The 25,678-nt window shown below is 32.4% G+C and overlaps 1 protein-coding gene across 1 annotated transcript in view; it reads left to right on the forward strand.

Annotated features, from left to right (window-relative positions):
* The window catches only part of DPP10 (dipeptidyl peptidase like 10), a 614,062-nt gene that overhangs the window by 164,190 nt on the left and 424,194 nt on the right, over positions 1-25,678 (forward strand). Inside the window, exon 3 of the mRNA XM_033112250.1 lies at positions 14,656-14,751. Within this exon, the coding sequence (XP_032968141.1) occupies positions 14,656-14,751 (96 nt within the window). The remainder of the gene's footprint in view (positions 1-14,655; positions 14,752-25,678) is intronic.

Consider the following 25,678-nt stretch of genomic DNA (forward strand, 5'->3'; position numbering starts at 1 on the left):
ACCTCCTCTTTATCCATTCATCCATAGACAGACACCCAGGCTGCCTCCACATCTTGGCTAGTGAAAATTTTTTTCCATCCCTTTACTTTCAGTCTCTGTGTGTCTTTCAATCTGAAGTGTCTCTTGTAGGCAGCATATGTAAGGGTCCATTCAGCCACCCTCTGTTTTTTGATTGGAGCATTTAATCCATTTACGTTGAAAGTAATTGTTGATAGATATGTAGTTATTGCCATTTTGTTATTTATAATTTTCATCTTTTTCTTTCTTTTTTCTTTTTTTTCTTTTTTCCATCTTAAAGAAGTTCCTCTGACATTTCTCGTAATACAGGTTTGGTGGTTATGAACTCCTTTAGCTTTTTCCTTTTCTGAGAAGCACTTTATTAGACCTTCAATTTTAAATGATAGCCTTGCTGGGTAGAGTACCGTCAATTGTAGCTCCTTGCTTTTCAGGATGTTGAATATTGTGTGTCAATACCTTCTGGCCTGCAAAGTTTCTGCTGAGAAATCAGCTGACAATCTTACAGAAACTCCCTTATAAGTTGCTAGTTGCCTTTCTCTTGTTTCTTTTGGGATTCTCTCTTTGTCTTGTAACTTTGCCATTTTAATTATAATGTATCTTGGCATGGGCCTGTTTAGGTTCACCTTGTTTGGGACTCTCTGTACTTCCTGAACCTATATGTCTATTTCCATCTCCAAGTTAGGAAAGTTTTCAGTCATCATTTCTTCAAAGAGGTTCTCAATCCCTTGCTTTCTCTCTTCTCCTTCTGGTACCCTTATGATATGGGCCTCAAAGCCACACACCTTTGTCTGCCCCCCATGGGCCTCTGATGTTTCCTGACTCAACGTCCCTCTGCAGGAGCCCAAGGTTAGTACCTGCGAGCAAGGGGGTCTGTGTTCGAGCCCTTTAAGAGGATGTCTGTGTTTCCCACAGCCTTCCATCCCACCTGGATGGTAAGAATCCCCACTGTTTTTCACAGCAAGATGCTGTGGACGCTCCTCTTCCCAGCACCCATACTCTGTGCTGGGAAGCCTGATGAGGGGCTGGGGCCCTTCGCTCCTCCAAGGGGAACCTCCAATTTCCATCTACCACACAGGTGTGGGACCAGCTCTTTCACATGTCTGCCCCTCCTACCAGTCTTGCTGTGCTGACTTCTTTATATCCCTTCTTTATAGTTATACAATTTCTATACATCCAGACTTCAGATGGTTCTCCAGGTTGATTGTTCTATAATTAGTTGTAATTTTAGTGTGTTCACAGAAGGAAACAGGCACAGTGTTTATATGCTCTGCCATCTTGGTCTCCTCCACAACTTGAGTTTATTTATTTTTAATGCAGATGATTACAGCTGTAAGTCTGCGTATCCCTTTGAATAATGCTTTTATTGCATCACCTAAGTGTTAGTATGCTGTATTCTTATTTTTATTTGTCCCAAAGTATTTCCTAATCTCCCTTGTGATTTCTTCCCTGAAATATTGCTTCTTAAGAGTGTGCTGTTTGGGAAGGGGGCTCTAGAAGAGGGTAAACGGGGTCTAATATATGGTGATGGAAAGAGAACTGACTCTGGGTGGTGAACACACAATGTGAGATATAGATAATGTAGTACAGAATTGTACACCTGAAATCTATGTAACTTTACTAATAATTGTCGCCCCAATAAACCTTAAATAAATAGAAAAAGTGTTCTGTTTAATTTCCTCATCTAGGTAAATTTTTAAGTTTTTTTTCTGTTAGTGATTTTTAGTTTAATTTCATTGCATTTGGAAAACCTAATTTCCCAAAGATAATTTTTCCCCAGCTTTTTCCCTCAAGCTTTGGATGCTCTATTTTATGCCTTAATAGTATCTTTTTCCTCAGGTAGCTGTGGCTTGTTCATTTGCCATATAATGTTTTGGAGGAATATCCACTGCTTTTCTGTGCTGAGTGATATGAGTCAGGTGTAGCAAAGATAAGTGTGTGTGTGTCAGTCCTTCAGGTGTCTCCCAGGGAGTTTAAAGAAGGCAAACTAAATTCTTTGAAAATGAGATCTACTCTGTTTCCTCCAGCACTCAGGGGTCAGGATGCCATACTCTAAATGAAAGCTGCTGACTTGAAGGTCCCAACCGTGCCGGGGAGGGGATTGAAGTAATAATAGCCAATTAAAGTGCCACAAAGAGTTCTTACTGTTTTTAACTTGCCTTTGTCTTGATTCAGTTTTTACTTAATTGTTGTAAACCTTTGACTGTTTTCTAAAATTTCGACAGTGTTTATTCTGAGAGTTTTACTTGATATTTTGATGTTTCTGTGGGGAAATGGCTGCTTGCGGCTTCCTACTGCTCCATGTTCACTGATATCACTACGATAACCAACTGTACTGACACACTTTACATGTATATTAGCTTCTGTCTTTTGTAATCAACATGAGTTATTTATTATATTTGAAGGCATAGTGAATAGAGTTTATATTTTTAACATCTACACAATTTCATGCAATTATTATACCATGCATGTTAGTACAAACTGCATTTTTACTAATTATTGACCAGTGACAAAATTATACAATTATTGATTCTGGCATTAAAACTTAGAGCATATCAGGTAAGTATTTTGTGCAAGTTTTTGATGATGAACTTGTAACATAATAGAGTATGATTATTAAATCTGATGATGTTACCAAATCCAAAAGAAAGTCTCCATCTTTAGAGATCTAGAATAATATTTACTATAAACTTAGCAGTTTGAAATGTAGGTGAAATAAACAGTAAAATATACACAGTAGAGCTTAATGTGTGGCACTCTAAGAAATTATTGAGAACCCAAAATGATTTTGGGGCATTTGAATTATACCTATCATTATGTACAGGATTAGAAATTAAAAAACAAAATTCTGAGACTTTTTCTAAAATGCTTATTAATTCTTTTAAAATGGCAATGACATATTATGTGTAGATATTATGTGTATATATATGTGTACATATATATGTGTATATATGTATACATATATATGTGTGTGTGTGTATATATATATATATATATCATACAATAAAAATGTATTTTCCACAACAAAAAGAAATTAGTGAGAAGAATGGAATAATTTTATAATTTTGTGCATCTGTTTATGTCTGGCTGAAGAAATCAGGATTCTCATATGTACTCTTATTTTAATTGTTTAATAATAGGTTGCTTTGAAGTATATGAAGGAATTCTGGCCTAGTAAAGAGATGTAGTTAGAAATGGAAGATGTATTTTAATAGCTTTTTCACATAATTGTAGATGTTCTTCCTTGATACTTCTTGAGAACTTGACAGGTGTTAGATTCTTAAGATTCATTGCAATCTGGAATCTGAAAACATGTTAATAAAATATTGATACTCTGCTACATTAAAATCCACTGGTCTTCTTTTACTTTGAAAGGATCTTTTACTGATGTATGATTGTGTAACATCAAGCTTTGGTCATTTGGAAAGTATTAGTTTTACTGAATAATACAGGTATTCCAAATGTTGGTGTAGTTTATTATACAAAAACAACAACAAGAAAAACACAGCTGACATCACTGATGATACCACTAGAAAAGTCTCACTAGAAAAGTATTGGGAAGTGTCAAATTCAAAGTGAAGAACACAAGGTTTTTAAAGTTCAGGGTTTTTTACTCAAAAGTTTGAATTTTATACTTTGTAGCAAATTCAGTCATGCTTGTTTATTTAAACTTGAAAGTTTCATTTCATTCATTTTGAATAAAAATATTTGCCAAATACTTAAATGGAAATAATCATAGTTTTTTATTAATTCCTTTCACTAAATATGATGTTCTATATAAAAAAAAGCAATTGGTTAGTTCAGTTTATAACTCAACCAACTGCCCACATTCTTTTCCTTGACAACCATCATGTTGGTATACAGCAGAAGTGTTTGTTCATTTTTTTTTTTGCATGCTTCAGATTTCACCACACAGATAGTAAAAAGATCTCAAGTATTGAGGTTTAATTCAATTAACAATATTTAGAACTATATCAAGGAAATTCTTAAGTGAAACTATATGTTAGTTTAATTGTGCATGTATAGCAGTAAAGAATAGAGTACCAATAGTTGACAAGATCCCTGGTGTTTTAACCACCATTGGTTATGTGCCAACAGTGAAAATTTCAACCCACTGTAAAAGGGTAGTATCATTTAAAATAATAGTATTACTAATAACATTTTGACTTCTAGGACCTCTGTTCACCAGTTTTCCATGAGCCACACTCTGCAAACCTCTGCTGTACGTTATAGAGATATAATACAACAATTTGCTCATGGTAATGTGGTTGAAACAGTGTATCTGAGGAAGCAACTTAAACACGGGTGTGTAAGGGTTCAAAGGCTCAAAGCAGGACCATAACACATTGAGATAAAAAGACAAACATTCCAGCATATGTGTGCGTGTGTGTGTTTGTATTATTGTATAATTTCCCTTTATTTCTCACAATAGGAAATTCCTTTATGTAAGTACATTTCTCATATTAGACTTTCTACTCAAATTCAGGAGATGTTAATTTGAATAAAGTTCTCAGAAAGAGATTTGAGAATGATTACCATATTTTCCCGAAAATAAGAATTAGCTGGACCATCAGCTCTAATGCGTCTTTTGGAGCAAAGATTAATATAAGATGCGGTCTTATTTTAATTTAATATAATATAAGACTGGGTCTTATGTAGTATAGAATAACAGTATAATACAATACAATATACTATAATATAATATGATATAATATGATATAATATAATACCAGGTCTTAGATTAATTTTTACTCCAAAAGATGCATTAGATATGATTGTTCAGCTAGGTCTTATTTTCGGGGAAACACGGTAGCATTTTGAATAATTGATTTGACTAATTAAGCCTATGAGTAAATCCTAAAGTTCTTGATGTATTCAAGAGATGAAACTGTTGAGGTAGAATTTAATTAACCTTTCAGAACCTGAAAGTGCATTCCTTATTTGATGAGCATTTAGAGTCTGTTGAAAGCAAGGGGAAGTAGTACAAACTGTAAGAGAAACTAGGAGAATCTTAGACATGCAAGCTACTTTATTATATTGTATCTATGTGTGTGTCTGTGTGCACACCAGTGTCTGTGCACACCAGTGTGTGTGCAGAGTACATGCAATAAAATTCTGTGTGAAGAGGTGAAACACACTAAAACAGAGCTGTTCTCTGTTCTAGGTGAAGGCTACTAACCATCTGCCCCCCATGCTTATCGCCCCGCTTCTTTGTCCTGAGAGGGCAAGAGAGAGTCCTTAGAACATAGTTGGCAATAGTGTAATTTACTCCAACTCTTTCTCTTTACAAATCAGAAATTGATGCCTAAATAGACTGAGTCATCTAGCCAAGATCGTAAAGAGTTGAACTAGGACTAGAATATGATCTCCTGGCTCTGATCACTTATTTCAGTATCATTGTTTGTTCCTGTCTGAGAATAGAGAATGGGAGAATAGGTTCACAGCTTTGTGTTGGGAAGTTTAGAGATGATGAATGTATATTAGGAGTCAAACTTCTTGGAATCCATATTTCAGTATTTTTGTATTTAATGTAAATATCCTAAATATTCTCTTTATGTGTGGTGAAAAAATGGGAAGGGTGGGGAGGAGGAGAAGAGACACAAAAATATATAATAACTTATTTGCTAGCTGTCCTCTTCATCTACTCAGTAGAGACATAGCTTTGGTCAGAATTAAGTAACTTCTGAATTTAGTTGAATTTTTAAAATGAATTTCTTTATGATTAAAATATGGCTTTCTGTATGCAAGTCTCATGCTGGAAATACACTCAAGAAATAAAAAAAACATCCATTGGAAGATAATCTGATTTTGGAAATAAATTCAGTTAGAAAAGTATATATTATAGACTATAAGATATAGAGTTAATCTGAATCAAAACTGGTTCTAGTTAGTAGAACTGATAAGGCCTCTTTATTCCAGAAACTTAGCTGTTGCCACAGTAAGATATTAGAGTAAGACTAGGCTGAAGAAAGAACTACAAATAGGAAACACACAGCATGCCAAGAGGTGCAGAGGGAATTTTCTGGAACTATGAGACAGATGTTATGAGAAGCACTAATTCCTTTTGTGCTTCTATTTGAATTGTCGTTCGCAGCAATACTATGTAAGTGACAAGCTGCTTGAAGCTTATTTCATTGACAAGACATTTATAATTTATTGTTTGTGTGATTCATATTATTGACCTTACAAATTCAATATGATCGAATGTCCTTCCTTCAAAAAGAGAGTAAATTTTTTCGTTATCTACAAGAAGCTACTCAATACTGTTCTTTCGTTAGGATAAAACTGAGAACATAATGGAGACATTTTGGCTGAAGGGAATGGCTGTGAAAGAGATGAACATTACACAAGACCAAAAAATATTTTTTTGTGGTTCTGGAACTGTAAAATTCAACGTACTTTGTATTGACCTGTACATTTTAATGTTTTAGTAATAGTAATGAGAATGACTGACATTAAGCGAACCAAGTACTTTGCCTGATTTTCGTATATGTCCTCATTTATTAAAAAAAAAAAAGTAGCTTGAATCAAGACATATCTTGTGACTTTTTTTTCCTGTTTCAATAATACATACCTTTATTTCTCAAATTTACATTACAAACTACATGCTGTGTTTCCCCGAAAATAAGACCTAGCCGAACTAATGCGTCTTTTGGAGCAAAACTTAATATAAAACCCAGTATTATATTATATTATATTATATTATATTATATTATATTATACCCAGTCTTATAATGAAATAAGACCCAGTCTTATATTATTGTGTGTGTATATGTATATATTATATTATATATTAAAATAAGACTGGTGTTACATTAAAGTATACCTGGTCTTATATTAATTTTTGTTCTAAAAGACACATTAGAGCTGATGGTCCAGCTAGGTCTTATTTTCGGGGAAACACAGTAATTTCTTAACTTGGAAATAGTAAACATTTGTTCATTTTTTAGGTGATAAATTAGGAAACATTAAAAAGAACTTGGGATCTTACATCTGATTTCAAATAACATACATTTGACAATATTTAGGCTTCTGTGTAGTGTTTCAACATCCTAGTGAAAGAAAAGAATGGTAGAAAATAAGAGGGGAATTAATATTTCAACTGCTTAATAGTAAAATAAAACTTTAAGTTCTGTCTGTTGACTGGTTAGAGAATGTACAAAGCATAAATATTTTGTAAAAATCTGTAATGACTGTTATGATTTGGATTCTGTATTTTCAACTAGTTGTATAAGGAGAGGTGGAAGGCGGTTACTCTTTCAATGAACTTTAAACATTCAACAATGTTTAAAATAGAAATGCACAAGAAGACGAGCCTGTACCAACAACTACTCATAGAAAATGAAAATAGCTATTAAGAATAAATTGAGGTTTAAACATAAGAGGGAAATGGACATGGTGGTGCATTGGGTGTCCAGACGGAAAAGGGAATCACTCACATGCGCAGAAAAGGAAAATTTGTTCTTGTGACAAATTTTGAATAAACACCTTTCTTTTTCTTTCTTTCTTTCTTCTTTCCTTCCTTCCTTCCTTCCTTCCTTCCTTCCTTCCTTCCTTCCTTCCTTCCTTCCTTCCTTCCTTCTTTTCTTTGTTTCCTATTTTAACAGGAAATTATTTCAAACAGGATTTAAGTTAAAATAAATATTTCTGAACCTCTGATGTCAAGAGTAAACTAGATAAAAAGTAACACAATTCATTTCAGTAAAAAAAAATAAACAATTGGAAGTCTTAGATTAGTTTTTCTTCAATTCAATGCTGAAGAACTTTCTTTTTTTTTCTTTTAAAATTATGCAACCACCTTATTTCAAAAGGCCATTTAAAGGCAAGATGGGATTTTTTGGAAGAAAGCACAGAAATACCAATAGTAGTCAATGATCTTAAATGGCAGACTGGAGCAGAGAAAAACACATGGAATAAATTATTTAATTTTAGTTCGGTTACTACATTTGCGTATCCAAAGCTAAATGTTTCAGCTAATATTCTATACCTTGTAACTGTTCAACAAATAATTACTTTGCTTCCAGTTCTTTAAATACTTGTCATTATTGTTGTACTGTGCATCTCATTCGATTTGTGTGCTGCTATTCATAATTGAAACCATAATTATAGGGTCCTATTTGGTTAACAAAGAATTATCCTTTTAATAGGAACTATTAATATATATGAAGTTTTCAGACTTTCATGCGTATACATACACACACACACACACACACACACACACACACACACACACACACACATTAGAGAAGTATCTCATATCTAGTTACCTAATAACTAGAGATAACATATGTTACCCAGTACCTTACTAGTGAGGAATAAAGTCTATGAGAGGTGAATATGTAAGACATATTTTGTTGATCTTAGGTAACAGTTACGGATTTTAGAATTTCCTTCTCTGAAGATTTCTAAGAAAGGAACTTTACGTGAGGGATCATCTCTTCAAATTATTTGCAATCTAATATCAGTTTTCTTCTGAGCTACCTGCTCGGTGTTCAGTGTGAGTTATTGGGATGAGTGATTGATATCCAGATTCTTGTTTGAGAAGTGTAGCCTTGGAGTTAAAATACAGAGACAATTATTAAAATGTATCAAGTAGTAAGACTTCTCTAGGTGATTCTAACATAAACTAAGTTTCTGAGAAATCAGGTTGTAATGGGGGTTGTAGGTGCTTGCTGATAAGATGTGATAGGGAATGCTCCTGAAGTTCTAATACTAAAGAGCGTGCACAGTGATCACTGGGTAAATATGGAATTTTAGGCTGCCATGTTTTAGATCGTTTTCTTGAAGAAAACAGACAAAATCTCCTCTCTTTAGTGAATACTGTGACACTGCTCTATTTCAGAAAAGAGAAAGGCTGTGGCAAAGGTATGTTCATGGGTAAATTGGAGCAGAATTAGTTGCTAGTCAGGTCTGGAGTGTACATTGAGGAGTGTAATTTCAATGAGAAGACGCGTTCTCTGGCTATAGGAAATAAAGCTATTCTTAAAATATCATTTATAATATTGTATATGGTGTTTCTGAAGAAAAGACCTAATTAACAAAGTATTAAAGAGAATGAGGAATAAGAAAATTTTGAGAGACATTATAGGTTTATTTGTCAGGGAGATGTAAGTTCCAGTATCAATCCTGCCTCTTAACTAACCACGTGACCTTTGTCAGGATGTTTAACTTTGCTGAGCCTAAGGTTTTCCTGTGAAATGAAGATACTAATACCCAGTAGGGTTTGGGAGGGGGTGTATGGAAAAGGGAGGATTGATTACAAAGGATGAACATCCAAAAAGATTATGATGAGACTTGGAGATAAAGGAAGATAGGGGAAAGAAGCCAGCCTTGGAGGCTATTAAAAGCAAAGCTTAAATATTCATTATATGTAGAAGGAAGAAGTCTTTATTCTAGGACTGAAAAATTCAAGAGATGAGAGCTAAAGAAAAGAACAAAGAAAGAAAGGAGAAAAAAAGAAAAAGGAATAAAGTTTATAGTTCACTCTCAGTAATGAATGAGACCAAAGAAATTAATCCTTAAGTGACATACATCTGTCTCTGATTAACATTTAAAGGGCATATTTAATTATAGTAATTTGAATTTCTTTGAGGGTTGATTTTAAAATACGTTCTAAGGACAATTAGAGTAGAAGGAAAAAATCCTTATTTTAACATTATTAGACTATTCCGATAACAGAAAATAAATGAAAGTTTAAAAATATTTAATAAATATAAAATGTTAACTGATCAGTGTAATGCAAAGTGGACAAAACATGGACCATGCAATTTCATTCATCAACACAGACCTAAATATTTAAACATTTAGCACATTAATCTAGCAGTATAAAAATAACCATATTTCCCCGTGATCAGTTGGATTTTGTTACATAAATACAGGGTGGTTGGAAATAGGAAATTTCATTTGTACAAATTTTATATCAACACATTAGAGGGGAAATCCCTTTATATAAAAGAATGTACAAGTATATATGGATGTGTATCGAGATATAGTGATAATTTCAAATAAAAATTCTCAGTGACACAAGAATGAACACAAATTACTAAAGCATGATAAAGATTCCTTTCTAAAAATTATGAAAAATATCTTATTAAAGATGCTGCCATAATAGAAGAAAAAAATACTATCACTATTATTATTCAATATTATTTTCGACATTGAAGTTGATGAAATAGTTCACTAAAATGAAATACATGCTTTTCTACAAATGGTGCTGGAGCAATTGAGAACCAAATAGGCAGTAAAATAAAATAAATATGAGCTTATAATTAACCACCACACTATTTACAAAAAAAATATGTCAAAATGGATCAGGGACTTAAATGTAAAATATAATACTTAACCCTTTTAGAAAAAATATAGGGAAAAAAAACTTCAGAACATTGGATTAGGTGAAGCGTTCTTTGTCTTCTCAGCAAAAGCATGATTTATAAAAGGAAAAATTGATAAACTGGACCTCCTCAATATTAAAAATGTTTTTTCTGCAAAAGTCTTTTAAGAGGATGAAAAGACAAAGTAGAGACTTGGAGGAAATTTTATTTTATTTTATTGTTTGAGCTTTCATATTTGAGTTTATTCTTGATTTAACTTTTAAAACACTACTATAATTGATTTTTTAAGGAAATTTTAAATTGACATACTCGTATGTAATAAATTATTTGTATCTAGGATAAAGAAATCTCCAAACTCAGAAGTTAAACAAACAAAACAAAAACAATCCAATTAGAAAATGTGCAAATAACATGAAGAGACTTTTTACTGAAGAGAATATACAGATCACAAATATGCACATTAAAATATGTTTGTTAACTCTTAGGGAAATGGAAATTAAAACCATAATGGGATAGATATCATTACATCAATATCAGAATAACTTAATTTTTAAAAACAACACCAAATTCTGGCAAGAATGCAGAGAAACTGGACTACTTATACATTGCTGGTGAGAATTTAAAATGGTAAAACTACTGTAGAAAAGCATATGACATTTTCTTATAAAACTAAACATGTGTTTACTTTATGACCCAGCAATTGCATACTTTGACAAAGAAAGAAAAATTTATGTTCATACAAAAGCTATAAAAAATGTCCATAGACGCTTTATTAATAATAACCCAAAACTACAAATGATAACCCAGGTGCCCTTCAACAGATGAATTGTTCAATAAACTGTGTTACATTCATATGCTGGAATATTATTACTAAGCAACAACGAAGGAACAGAGTATTGATACACTCAACAACTTAGATCTCAAGGGGAATTACACTGATTGAAAAATGCCAATCTCAAAAGTTTACATACTGTATGAAATTACATACATCACATTTTGGAAACCACAAAATGATAGAGATGGAAAATAGATTAGTGGTTGCCAAGGGTTGCAGAGGGAGGCTATGATAGGAAGAGGGCCTTGCAGGAGATCCTGGTGATGAAACTTTTCTGTATGTTGACTGGTGCTGGTCATATGTGAAACAAGTGAATAGAACTAAACACTCACACACTATATGTAAAATCGGTGAAGTCTGAATAAAGTAGGTGGAGAGTTTCATATCAATTTCTTTTTCTGATATGATTATGCAAGGTATTACATGTTCTTGAGGAAAACTCATAAAGGGTATAAAGGATTTAGCTCTCTCGCAACTGCATGTGAATTTGCATAATATAATTGGATATGCAGGAAAATTAAAGATTTAATTACTATTGGAAGTTTTTAGAAAATCTGATATGGTGAATAATTTAATCATGAACTGCACATGTGTGCATACTTATATATATTCTTATTCTAAATTATATGTGTATGTGTATACATATATAATATATAATATATAAAAGCTGAAAGAAAGAAAAACTGTTAAAGAATTACCAAAATATATTTTGAAAAATCATTTGAAAATAATATTGTTTGGTGTGGAGCATTTGCTTCAAAAAGTATTTTTTTATATTTACATCTGCCTAAAAGATACAGTAAAAGAAGTATGTGGAATTTACATAGAACAAAAACAATTTTGGAAGAGAAATAATGTATATACATAAGGTATATTTATATACAATACATGCAGTTAATTTTTCAATTTAGTAGATAAGGATAATTTAGTGGATTGTGTTAGCATAATCTCTCCCACTAAAATAAAGTTAGACTCCCACCTCTCACCTTTATGTATACAAATTTCATTGGGTCAAATAAATAAATGTATTTCAAAGAGAGATGGTGAAATATAATTCTCTAAGAATTGAAGGGGTTGGATTAGACAAAATGATGGTGCATTTTATATACTCTCTGGGAAATTAAAATTTTGAAATTTATCTATACCAAAATCTGCTCTTATTGAGATATCTCATAGAATAAGTATATTTCAGAAATCCTAATAAAATTAGCTCATTGGATTAAAATCCCAAACTCCTATGACAGAAAATGAATTTTAGAATCAAGTATCTTTTGGTTTGTCAAACAACAATTACTCATGATTTTCTCTAACATGCTCTTTCTCTTGTCCTTGCTATTCCCTTTCTCTGTTTTGAAACCTGTAAGGCCTACGTCATTTAGCTTAAAAAAATAAACTAATTAATAGACTTTATTTTCTAGAGAAGCCTAAGGGTCACAGAAAAATTGTGCAGAAGATACAGAGATTCTTCCATTTACCCCTTGCCCTCACACAAGGCGAGACCTCCCATACTATGAACATCCTACCACAGTGATATATTTGTTACAATTGAAGAACTGACACATCATTATCATCCAAGGTCCATAACCTTACATTACGGTTCAGTCTTGCTGTTGTATATTCTACGGGTTTGGACAAATGTATCATGATGTGTATTCACCATTACAACCACGGATATTTTTAGTGTATCCATAGTTTGCCTTTTTCAGAATGTCCTATAGTTGGAGTCATATAGTGTGTAGTCTCTTCAATGTGTCCTCTTTAACTTAGTAATATGCATTTAAGATTCCTTCATATCTTTTCATGGTTGGTAACTGATTTCTTTTTATCACTGCATAAGACGGCGTTGTCTGGATGGATTACAGTTTACCCATTCACCTACTGAAGGACATCTTGGTTGCTTTCACATTTTGGCAGTTATGAATAAAACTGCTATAAATATCCACGGGCAGGTTTTTCTGTGGCCATAAGTTTTCAGCTCATTTGGGTAAATACCAAGTTGCTGGAGTGTATGTTTAGTTTTTTAAAAAAAAAACAACTGCCAAGCTGTCTTCCAAAGTATGTGCACTGTTTTTCATTCCCACAACAATGGATAAGAATTGTTTTTTTATTTTGAACTAAGGCCTTTCTTTGACTGCTTTTGCAAGAGATTTCCCTTCTTTTCTCCGAACTCTTAATGCACTTTGTATCCTTTTTCCAACATCTATCTTATTCTTTCTAGCTTTCCAAGTGTGAGCCCCTAAGGACAGGGTGTAGGTATGTCTCCAGGACCTTACAATGCTTCACTTAATACCTTGAAAATTAAAGGTCCCAGTATTAAATGAACAAAGTTCAAATTCTGATGTATTAGACTATCAAATGGAATATTTTGTTTTGTAAATATCTATATAATCATATCTTATACTAGGCTTGAAATCAAACAATTCTCACTATTTCCACTAGTAATACTTTTTCAGCTAATCCTTAGCGATTATTTTGTGAGTTAAATACATGGTTGGTTCATGTTAAAGGACATTGCATTCAAAGTTACTGATTCTTTGCCCCAGCTTTTCAGCTGGAAGAAACAAAGCTCCTTCTGTAATAAGTGCTGAACCTTTAAAAAACAATATCTAATGAGGTTAGTATATAACTTTGCCATTTTGTTTTCAACTAGAATGAAGGTCAGAGCTGAAAGATTACAAAGACAATTTCATACAGTGAATAAGCGATGCTATTATTTTGCAAAGAAAACAAAATATTGCTAACTCGTCTATAGCCTCTTGCATTTGAAAGTGTGTTTGTTGTGCCTAATTTTGGTACTTCAACAGTGTTGTCCTTCCATGTCTTAGATCTTGGAATTTAAAAGGGGAATACACCTAATTTATATGTCGGGGACTAATATAAATATGGGTTTTCATTCATATTTACTCTTAAATCCACTTAGCATTTGTTGAGTGGTAATCGTTTAGTGGGACTTGGTATTTATTCTGTTTATTTGGTGAACTTCCTTAGGAGTTGGGAGGTTTGTTTTTTTGTTTTGTTTTTTTATCTAATATATTCAGGGCCCTCAACTCGCTCAGTTTTGATGTTTACTACAATAGTGTAAATTTATCATTAAAGAGAATATGTTGAAGTGATTTTAGAAAGCACTGGGCTAGATTATGATTAAAGAATGAAAAACATGTCCTTTGGGGCACAATGTGAACTGGGAATTCTTAACTGCTTTCGTATTATGTTATTAATATATCACTACATAAGAAGACATTGGTCTATTAAATTTGCACTGGATCAACACATTTTTAATAAAAATTATTTAATTTACTGAAAAAAATTATAAAACAGATAAACTTCAAATGTCAAAAACCATGTTAAAATGGTAATTTTGTAATGTCATCTAGTTAATATATTTTGGAACCAAAACATTCCAACTTTTATGATTCATTCGTTTTAAAAACAAACATGAAATAAGTATCTAATCTAAGATTTATTTTGTTTTAGATGAACTCACAAATTCATCGGAAACCAGATTGTCTTTAGAAGACCTCTTCAGGAAAGACTTTGTGCTTCATGATCCAGAAGCTCGATGGATCAATGGTATGTGTATACCTTTTCATATTTTGAGTTGTGTATACTTAAAATTAAAGTAAATAATTTTATCTGTAGTTAATATCTTAATTGATATTAGTCTTCAAAGATTCCACATAGCATTTAATCAGAAATCAATACCTTGGCTCATGTGTGTGAAAATCAATTCCTAAGGTCATCGGTAGAAATATCCTCCAAACATTAGATGGATTTTTCAGCATCAGCAGGTTTCTCATGATCATAATTATGTGACTTTAAACTTGTGTTATATCTCTATCATTTTCTCTGGATTATTCTTCTCAGTATAAGGTATAGATTTTGGGAGTCTGCATATGTTAAGTGCAATTTGGCAACCAAATTAGTTTTCTTTCTCTTTTGGTCACTTTTCTTTTTTAATCCTGAATGCAGGAAAGTAGGGATACTTTGCATAGTTGAAATGACAGAAATGACACATCTTTCTCTGTCCTGGAAAAGAAACTACCTCAGGTTTCTGTAGGTTATTTCTGATTTGATTATTTTCAAAGTGTTTTAAAAAGCATTTAGATTAAAAAAGGAAATAAACAAAAATAAAACCACTGAGTGGCTGCCTGGACTTTGGTTTGACTTAATGAAAGATAATAAGGGGAGTGATTGGGTCATCCGTCCAATCAGAAGAAATGTGTTGGTGAAAAGAAAGTCAGGTTTTCATTCTTTGAATATTTCAGTTTGCGGGACCATAGTAATCACTGTGCTCAGATAGCTGTTAATCTTTGCCCTTCAATTTATTTAGACATAATATCTTTGCTTGTTTTCAAGGCTTAGAGTAGATTATTTGATGATGATAAAAGGAGCTTTGCCTTTTTATCCAATAATGATTATCTCACTTATAGTCCATTCTTTCTTTAATATTTTAATTAAGTGCATTTATGCCTGCAAATTAAATGGTAATTTAAAGGAGCTGTAAAAGAAGGTAACTCCATTCATGAGGGCAGGGGCCACATCATACTGTTTACTTAGCATTGATACAGTTCCTGGAGATCAGCAGGCACTCACTCAAGATTTGTTTTTTTTTAAATAAATGAATGAATACATTTAATAGAAGTCCTGTGTTATTTTTTCCATAAACTCAAGTTTCAGTTGAAATTAGCAGGAAGATGTGTGTGTATCATAGTGTTGGTATTGTAGATAAAGCAAGATAGCAATTTTATTAATTTATTTCTATATTTGCCTTTCGAATTGTTCATAAATTTGGAACTTGCCATATTGTTGTCTTTGCTCTGTGATTATTTCAGATAAGTACTGTGACTAAACAAGGCTAATAAAAAAGATGTATCATTACCAAACATTGTGCTAATACGCAGATCTCTCACAAATCATTCTAATGTGCTACACTAATTTTGTAAGTCATCTTTTTACTTGTTAGCAGTATTTTCTATTGAAGGAGATGACCAAAAAATTGTGAAAAATGTGAGTCATTAGATTTGAAATGCTGAATGATATTCTGTTTTACTCACCATGATTTTAGCCAAACTATAGAAATTTGTGGTCTTTGACTTTGGAAAGCAAGAAAAAATTATGACCTTACCTCCCTTCTCAGGTTAGCTTGGATTATTTAAAGAGACATTTACTCCTGTGAATATAACTGACACTTCGATATTGAAATGCCAAAGGACTGGATGGATATTTAAGCAGTAGACTGCATGATAAATTAAGCCATTTCAATATCTAGGACACATTCTCCTTTTAACATTTTGCAAGATACCAAAATGATATATTTTGAGTTAATCATTTTAATCAGTTTTTAGTAATTTCTTCACATGCATTGGTAAACCTAATCTTGAGATATCCCAGGGAAAAACTGCAATGTTATGATATTCTGAGTAATGTAATAATATTAAACCTAGGATCTATACAATTTATAAAATAATTTGACATAAAAACAACCCTTTAAACAGGATTAAACTGAATCTAAGCTCTCAGAAACATGCTGTCTCTACAAATACCACTGGAGGAATTGACTCACTGTCAGTAGACTGTGTGCACTGGGTTGCTTTTCCAGTCGGGGTATAGATTTTTGCTCATTCATTCCTCTTATCTAACCCAGATCACCTTCCTGGCAATCGCTAGCTCCTTGACCTATTTACGTATTCCTTACGTAGCCAGGAAATGCAGTGGGAACTATATGAATAGAATGTGTAACCTTGGCCTCATTATCTCGGATTGTATCTACATGCAAAATGTGAGCTTTCTTTTTATTCTCAGGAGTTATCTCACCAAGTTTTCTTAGTATATAAGTCTCTTGAAGGAGTCAAAGCTAAGCGTAGTAGGAAGCTTCCTTTAGTTCTTGGAGGTCACCATAGACAGGTTGTAATGCAGCAATTCATTCATTATGCTGGCACTTAAATAATGTATCTGCGAATGTCACTGCGGACTTGGCCAGGCACTCAGGTTCATGGTTGGCTTAATGCCTTCCCCCAGATCTGCTCATAAGGTCAAATCTCCATTTTTATAGCATTTTCTTCCTAGTTATATCACCTCAATACCTGGAAACCCATCTTCTTTAAAATTATTCATCTCCACATACATTTGATGATCAGTTGATCATCAAAAAAAGATCTAACATTCGTTGAGTGCCTTCTATGTTAAGCTTTGTGCTAGATGCTTTATATACATAATTTATATGATACCATGTAAAGTCAAAATTACTAACCCCAGGAAACTGAGATTTAATCAAATTACTTGTCCAAAGATACAGCTGATAAGAGGTGGAGACTGCTGTAATTACTATGTTTAAAAAACCTGCCCTCTTTCATTGTTTCACTCTGAGATGCCTTTCTCAATATCTAACACACCTATCAATTCCCTCTTTGGCATGTCATTGTCACAGAACTTATTGGTACTAATGCTTCCATCTTGAATATTGAAATAATGTTTTTATTTCCCCAGGTACATCCATATAATGGTTATTTATATAGTCACTAAAAGAAAAATGTAAGCATATTTATTGACATATTTATGATTTCAAAAGTGAACAAAGGTGTCTTCAAAAGTGTTGATAGGATGTGATACCACATTCCTGTATCGTGTGCCAATATTTCCAGATGGTTGGATTTTGATCTGATTTTTTTTTTCTCTTTTTGTCCATTCCTTTTTACTTAGATTTCTTCAACAAATATGTATGTTTACTTGATTTTTATAATTTATAAGAAGAAAATTGCTCTCGTGTTTTTTACTCTCATGGGTTTCCAATCCCTCTAGCAGTCTCCTGTCAATACAACTTTCTAAGGCACAGCTACAAACAATTAATGTGCTGCTCAAAAAACATCAGAGGAACCCTTTTGCCAATGAAATAAATTCCAAACTCCTTCCTTTGCATTCCAAGACTCTTAGAATCAAACTTAACTTCTTTCCTATTATTCTATTTTACATTTATGTTTCAGCCACATGGAACTACTTGATATTCCTTACAAGTTCCAACGTTTTCTTGTTTCTGTGACTTTGCCACATTATTTTCTCTCCCTGGAATCCCTTCCCCAGTCTGAAGCCCACATTTTATTCCCCTTGGAATCTGATGCCCAGGTGCAAAACCAATTACTTTTTTTTTTTCCTGCCAGCTCTGAGGAACATCGTCTTCCTCTAAACTCTAGAGTTTGATTCTCTCATATAGAAATTTCAACCTTGGTTTTGATCACATCTCTGATCTCATTCAAGGGAGTGCTTCTAAAACTGTTGTGAAAGACTATCTTTTAATTCATTTGTTTTTATTTCCAATGTGGCATGAATTGATACTTTTGAAAAATATAATAAAAAAATTATTAGAAAAATAAAATAATAAATATTCCAAATACTACTCCCCATTTTGCCTTACTGTATTCAACAGATCTAAATTTACATTTCAAAAATATAGTAAGTGGAAACATATTGTTGGAATAAAACAAAGGAATTTCAAATATTATTTTGAGAGAGTGTATACAGGCAATAAAATAGGATTGTTATTATACTCATAAATTTTTGTTTTTTCCTGTCAGAATTAAACAAATATTGAGAAAAATAGTGATTATTCACATTAAATGCCTATTCTCAGATTTTGAACAGGAAGTAGAATATAAATATTTACAAGTTTTAATGTAGTAAGTGAGCTTGCCCCCTACTAGTTAAGTTAGTCTTGGTTAGATTGATGGTAGCACTACTTACAGAGTATAACATTTATCTAGACTGTGTCTATTTTTCATTTTAATAAAACTTCTGGTAGAGAAGAAATCGGTCTGCAAAATAAGGATAATGGAAGAAGAGATTGTGAAGCAATTTTAGTAATCTCAGGATATTCATTTAAAGTTTTTATCTGAAATGAATCAAGTGATACTGTATTTTAAAACTTATCTTCAACTCTTTACCAGTGGCCAATTTCAAAATTTATCCTGTAGAGTATAGATCATTTAAATTAACTTTTGATCAAAAAATAGATTCTGGATTTTAAATGCAGTGTACATAATACATTATAGCATCATGTAATGAGGTTATACTGTGTATAGAGATAGCTAGTTCACCTGTTTAGTGAGATTAGTCTACTTATCTATCATGGGTTTGGATTTTGTGGCAATATCAAATTGCTATGAGACTTTCTAAATTCTTACTCTCAGTGAAACTTATCCCGCTGTGGACCAGTGGCTAATACTTCCCAACTGGCTATAATGACATCTCTGTTAGAGCAACTCTGCTGAAGAGATAGTAAACCCTGAAGAACAGGACTTGTGTCACATTCACATTTACATCCCCCAGCAATCTGCATCCTGCCTAGACTCACTCAACTAGTGCTCAATAAATATTGTAGTTAGCATAATGAGATAAGCGATTATATTTTCTTTGATATATAGAGGTAGGTCCACATGATCCACAATCAGTGGAGGGATCATTTCAGTTCTTTTTCACTTGGTATGCACAGATTTGTTTTTTCCCCTGATCTCTACAAACCTGTCTTTCCCAATGTCCATCTAACATGTGAGTTCTTGCACACTTCTTTTGAAAAAGGGCTAGCTAGCTGGGATAAATGATAATGTGTGAGAAGGCTCTGGATTTAATTGTGTTCTTATTGGACTCATGTTCGAGCTAATTGAGTGCACCTCCCACATGATATTCCAACATAGATATCTAAACCTGTTATCTTTAAATGATGTGTGGCAGTATGACATATTGAAGTAGGAAAGTCATTAAAATGAGACAAGCCAGGCCTTTCAGCAATTTTTTAAACCTTCTGAGGCTTAGTTTCTTCATCTAATCTGGGAGTAATTGTTCCTATAGGTAGATGCATAGTGAAAATTAAATAAGCAAAAATATGAAAAAAGGAAAGGTAAAAATGGTAAGGGCAAAAAAGAAATGGTAAGAAAATATATAAATAAAAAGCAAAAGTCGGGGACTTAACAATCTTCAAATGATAACTGCTTTTAGAGATTTTCTGGGCAACTGATATTTTTTTTTAATAAATGCTCCTGGCAGTCTCATCCTGATGAATTATATCTAGGATATTGAGTAGAATATGAAAATTTATTGTTGTGACCTTCATGCAAAATAAAACAGGTTATTATAAATGGTATCATTAATATTTACAATAATTAGGGGAACTCATAATTATGTGAATCAAAAAAATCTAGTTTGTTATTGTTTGTTCATTTGTTTGGCACTACTTTTCATGCTAGGATTTTTGTCCATTAATTCAATTTGGGTGTGTTGCAAAAACTGCTGGATCTATTTGTGTATGGGCACTGGTTACAACTCTGATAGCGTTCTCTTTTTTTTTTTTCCCTAACTTTTTTTTTATTGGTATCAGGTGCACAAAACAATGTAATAGTTAGACATTTATCATTTATATCCCTCACACAGTGACTACCCCTCTGACATCGCACACAGCCATTACATTTCCACTGTCTCTATTCCTAATGCTGTCCTCTGCTTCTTGTAACCATATATATATATATATGTAACCATATATATGTATATATGTATGTAACATATATACATATACATGTATATACATATACATATGTATATATGTATATATGTATATATATATGTAACCATATATATATATATATACACAATTGTAGTCAACATTCATTATCGTTCAGCTTTCTGATAGCATTCGTATTCTCTCATTAGTTTGTACTCAGCTCTGCATCAGAATTTTAACATTTCTTATTTTTTGTTTCCTTGTTCAAAAATTTTTATTTTTTATAACCATCAACCAAGCTGATAGTTAACTAAGGTAGAACTAAATTCATGAATATGAGGTTTTTGAAGACAATTTATATTTGTATTGCAGCATAATTTGTAAGAACAAACTATTGAATAGATACCAAACACACACAAGTAAGTATGTGGTTAGATAAATTATTTCAAATCTACTTAGTGATATAAAGCCACTAAAACTGATCTTTTGAAAAAAATTAATGACTTTAGAACATGTTAGGAATAAAATGTTAGGTGAAAATAGAACACAGAATCATATGCATAGTATTTTCACAATTGTATCACATGAATGCCCATATGGGTAGATGCCAACAAAGAATGAAATATGCCAACATATTAAATAATTTTCTGATAGAATGATTATGAATTAATACTTTTAATTTTTTTTCTACAGAAGACTTTCCCCACCCTCCCTGCCAATGCTGGGATGATTGCCAGACTACATTCCTTTTTTCCAAAGATCAAGAGGAGAGAGAGGAACATAGGATTGTTACTGAACCTGGGAGAATGAAACTGTTCTCAGAGCAAGGATGGGCTTTCTTAAGAGGTGTGGGGTTTTATATTAGCAGTTTGAATCCCTTGTTTCCCAAGAGGTTGAGACACGTTATTCCCTGTAGTTTACCACGTTTTTTTTTTTTTCTCTCTCAGTAATATAAACACATAGAGGGCTGTTGAAATTATGACATCCCTAGTTTCTAATTCATAGCTTAGAGAATTGAAAATGAGGTCAAGAATATAATTATTTATTATCATTGTGACCTCTTTTTTTAAAATAATGTATGTCAAAATATCTTCCTATCAAGAGTCGATCATTTTCTGTCAAAATTAAAGAAGCACATACAAAAGTATACCATTAAAGCGTATTAACTTTACTCTGAATTACCAAAAATTTTTTTTGTTGCTATTTGATTTATATATTACATCATGCTTTGACCAAAGTTTAAGTTTAATCTATATTAAAAGTACTTGAAATCATACTATGGAAACCTTACATACCAACTGCAAAGATTCTAACTTTATTTGAAATTTGAATCTATAATAATTCTCTTTAAGGAAATGTTTTTAAGATTTCAGCTTGTATTAAAATTACAATATTTATACTAAACACCAGACATAGCAGAGAAAAAATATTTACTCGTAAAATTCTATGTTAACATTTCAGGTTAAAATGTATTCAGGAAAATAATATTTCTATGTTTTAGAAATACAATGATTACATTAAAGTATTTAAAGGGAGTTGGAACTATAAAACAAATTTTAGATTAAGAGAGCTAATCTAAAACGTTGTAACGTTTCATGTTACAACGTACTTGTTGAAATGGAAAATTATATTTTAATTTTTAAAATAAGAGAAAAAAAAGTCTGCGAGACATGAATCAGTTATCCTTAGAGCACATCAACAAGAATTACTGAGTTATAGCTATGCACCCTGAACAGGATTTTGTATATTCCAAGCAGGATCTTTTACCAGTTGGAAGGTTTGCAGTAAAATAAATGGTGTTCTCATAGTCATCGTGACTGTACATAATTACGGTTGGTCTTATCTTTGTTCGCCTAGGAACTGGGTTTATCACAAATCGATTAATAGACACTTGACATTCACATTTATCTTCCCATCTATTTATCCATATATCCTTTTATTCATTCAACATGTATTTACTGAGCATAGCAAAGAAAGAAATCTTCTAAACATGAGGATGTAAAACTGAATGCATACAGTTTTTTTGCTCAAGGGAATTATGAATCTAAATGTTCTTTCTCCATTGTGTGCAGTATCTTTACTCCTATCTATGGGTTACAGGAGTGAAAGTAGTAATCAGAAGGCTGTGATTAGGGCAGGAAGTAGAAATATGTGGAGAGGTATAAGAGATATGTAATCCAGACTATAATGAAGTTTGAGTAACTTTCTGTTCCCTAGAATCCAAAATACATCTCTATGTCTCATACCTCTCTTTTCACTATGATGGAAGATCCCTATCAGCACATTTGGTTTTTGAACTTTTATTCTCTCTGACTCTCCATTATTTGATACAATTTTTATTTACATGTTAACAATTGTGACTAATATATGCATGGACAACTGAAGCGGTTTAAGGAAATAAAACACAATTATTATACTCAGAGTATTTTGAAATTAGATACAAAAAACAGATCTCAAGCAATTAGACAACAATTAAGTGATAAATTTTTGAGCTATTATTTAAAAAAATATTGGAACTGTAAGAGATCAGTTTCAGTTAAGAATAATTGGCATAGTCTTTGTGGAAGAGATGCAGTTCAGTCTCACTGTAGAGGGCAGAGGAGCGTAGGGGAAGAAAGAGGACATTGCTGGGAGAACAAGGTTGTATTACGAGAGTCGTAGGAATTGGCATGGCATGTAAGATTAACTAAGAAAAACAGTGCGTGTGCGTGTGTCTGTGTGTGAGTAATATTAATCGTGAAAAAACTTTTCAACAGAATTGGCATACAATTAGAATATTAATACTTGATTATTTTACTATAATCGTTATACTTTTATCTCCTTTAGCAGATTCACCCTCTCATTAGATCATTATTCTGAAAGGGAAGAATTTGAAGTTGCTTTAATGATTATTAGATGTTTTATTTTCTTTAGAATTAAAATGGGAGAATGGTGGTAACAAGAATTTCACTTTATACATGTATACTATCTCAGAAATTATGTCTGCATTTTGACATGTTATTTATTTTCATTTCTTTGAAAAACCTTGTTTTGGAGGTAGGGTGGGCATTGATTTTGTGTTATAGATTAGTAAATTGAGATACAAACAAATTTTCTTCCCTCTTCTCAATCTAAATTCAGTAATTTGCACTGGGTAGAAATTAGGTCTTGCATATTCAAAGTTGAGTAGGATACATTGAGTAGAGAAAATGTCTAATGAATTGTGTTGTCATCAAACTAACATTTAACAATATTTAGAAATTAATCGATGGTTTAAGGAAAGAAATATAAAGGGAAAGACAGATAACAAAAAGTCCTATTACTCATATTGGACTATTTGATTTGACTAGAATTCTTAGGTGATTTTGAGAAAATATAATCGTTATATATCATTGATTGTAACTAAAAAAAGTTGTGAAATTAACAATAATAATAAACTCACATTTACATACTAAGCTTTTAATACAACTTGCTTTGCTTGAGTCATGTTCTCTGTCTCTCTCTTTTACTCTGTGTTTCTTTCTTAAGGGCTAATTTAACTTAATGAGCGTTGTCATATAGTCCGTTTGAAAGGGCCATTGAGATCTTTCAATAACACACAATCAATTATTACAATTTTTTACATTGAATAAATAAGTACTAAGCATGTAGGTACATTTCTGAAAGTCTTTAGGTAGAAGAAGTGATAGAGATAATACTGTTTATCATTAAATGGCTAAGATTCTCTACAATAAGTTATTTCATGCAAAATCATTTAGTCAACTAAAATTTTCCATCTTATTCACAGGGGTTTGTTTTCATGCTTTTTTAGAGGCACACACAATAATAGGTCTAGCAGATCTAATTCTACTTCTTTTCTATATTTACCTTTTATTTTTGTTCCTGATGAGAATTAAATACTATTTTTATATAGTACTATAGAGATGCAAAAAGAGTGAAGTTGTAATATCTGCCTTTATCAATTTATTATTGCTACTGATAAAAGTCATTGGGAGGCATCTAATTGTAGCCAGGAACCATGCTTTGTATTTTAAATTTATTATATCTAATGTTTATGTTTCTCTAATTTAAATAAAGATATGTTTTAAGTAAATGTATGTTTTAAATTTATATTTATATTTAAGTAAATATAAAATTTAAGTTAAAATATGTTTTAAGTAAAGATTTTACAGATGAGGACTCTGGGGTTTAAAGCAAATAGATGACTTGTTCAAGGTCACACAGCTAGAAAGTGGAAGAATTAGAAGAAATTAGAGGTGTTATTATCAGAAACATCACTGGATGTATGTGGTGTGGTCAAACAATATTGTGAGTGTTTAAATAAAAATAATTACAGTAAAAGACACATTGCCATTAATCCCTGTCAAAATATTCCCCCTCATTTCAAACATACTTATCCCATTGTTCTTGCTACTTTCTGAAGCAGTTCTGGAAGTCCTCTTTCATGAGTGTCTTTATTTGCGTAGTCATGGCTGCCTCCATGTTCTGAATCATTTTGATTTTGGGGAAGAGCCAGAAGTCGCATGGTGCCAAATTCAGTGAATAAAGTGGATGAGGACACACTATAATGTTTTATTTGACAGAAATTGCCATATACCAGAAGTGATGTGTGACAGAGCATTGTCATGATAGAGGATGATATACGGCACACTTTAAAACACACCTTCTCTCACACCCGATTGACTGCACCAAACAATTTGAAACTTGTCACACACTGTTACTAAGGTTCAACACGCCACTTCCCGTATTGAGGATCCCTGCCATTCTGTTGGATGGCACTCGGCAGCAGCATCCACTGTATTGTTTGATCACAATGGAAAGGCTCTATGTCACACTTTGCTTCTGGTATGGCAATTTCTGTCAAATAAAAACACTGTGGTGTGTCCTCATCCATCTTATCCACCGTATCGCCTGCCACCATGTGATTTCTGGCTCTTCCCCAAAGTCAAAATGACCATGAAAGGTAAACGTTTTGAATCAATTCAGGACGTCGAGGCAGCCACAACAGCACAATTAAAGACACTCACGAAAGAG

The sequence above is a fragment of the Rhinolophus ferrumequinum genome, chromosome 8 (genome assembly GCF_004115265.2).
Source record: "Rhinolophus ferrumequinum isolate MPI-CBG mRhiFer1 chromosome 8, mRhiFer1_v1.p, whole genome shotgun sequence".
In the NCBI taxonomy this organism is placed as follows: Eukaryota; Metazoa; Chordata; class Mammalia; order Chiroptera; family Rhinolophidae; genus Rhinolophus; species Rhinolophus ferrumequinum.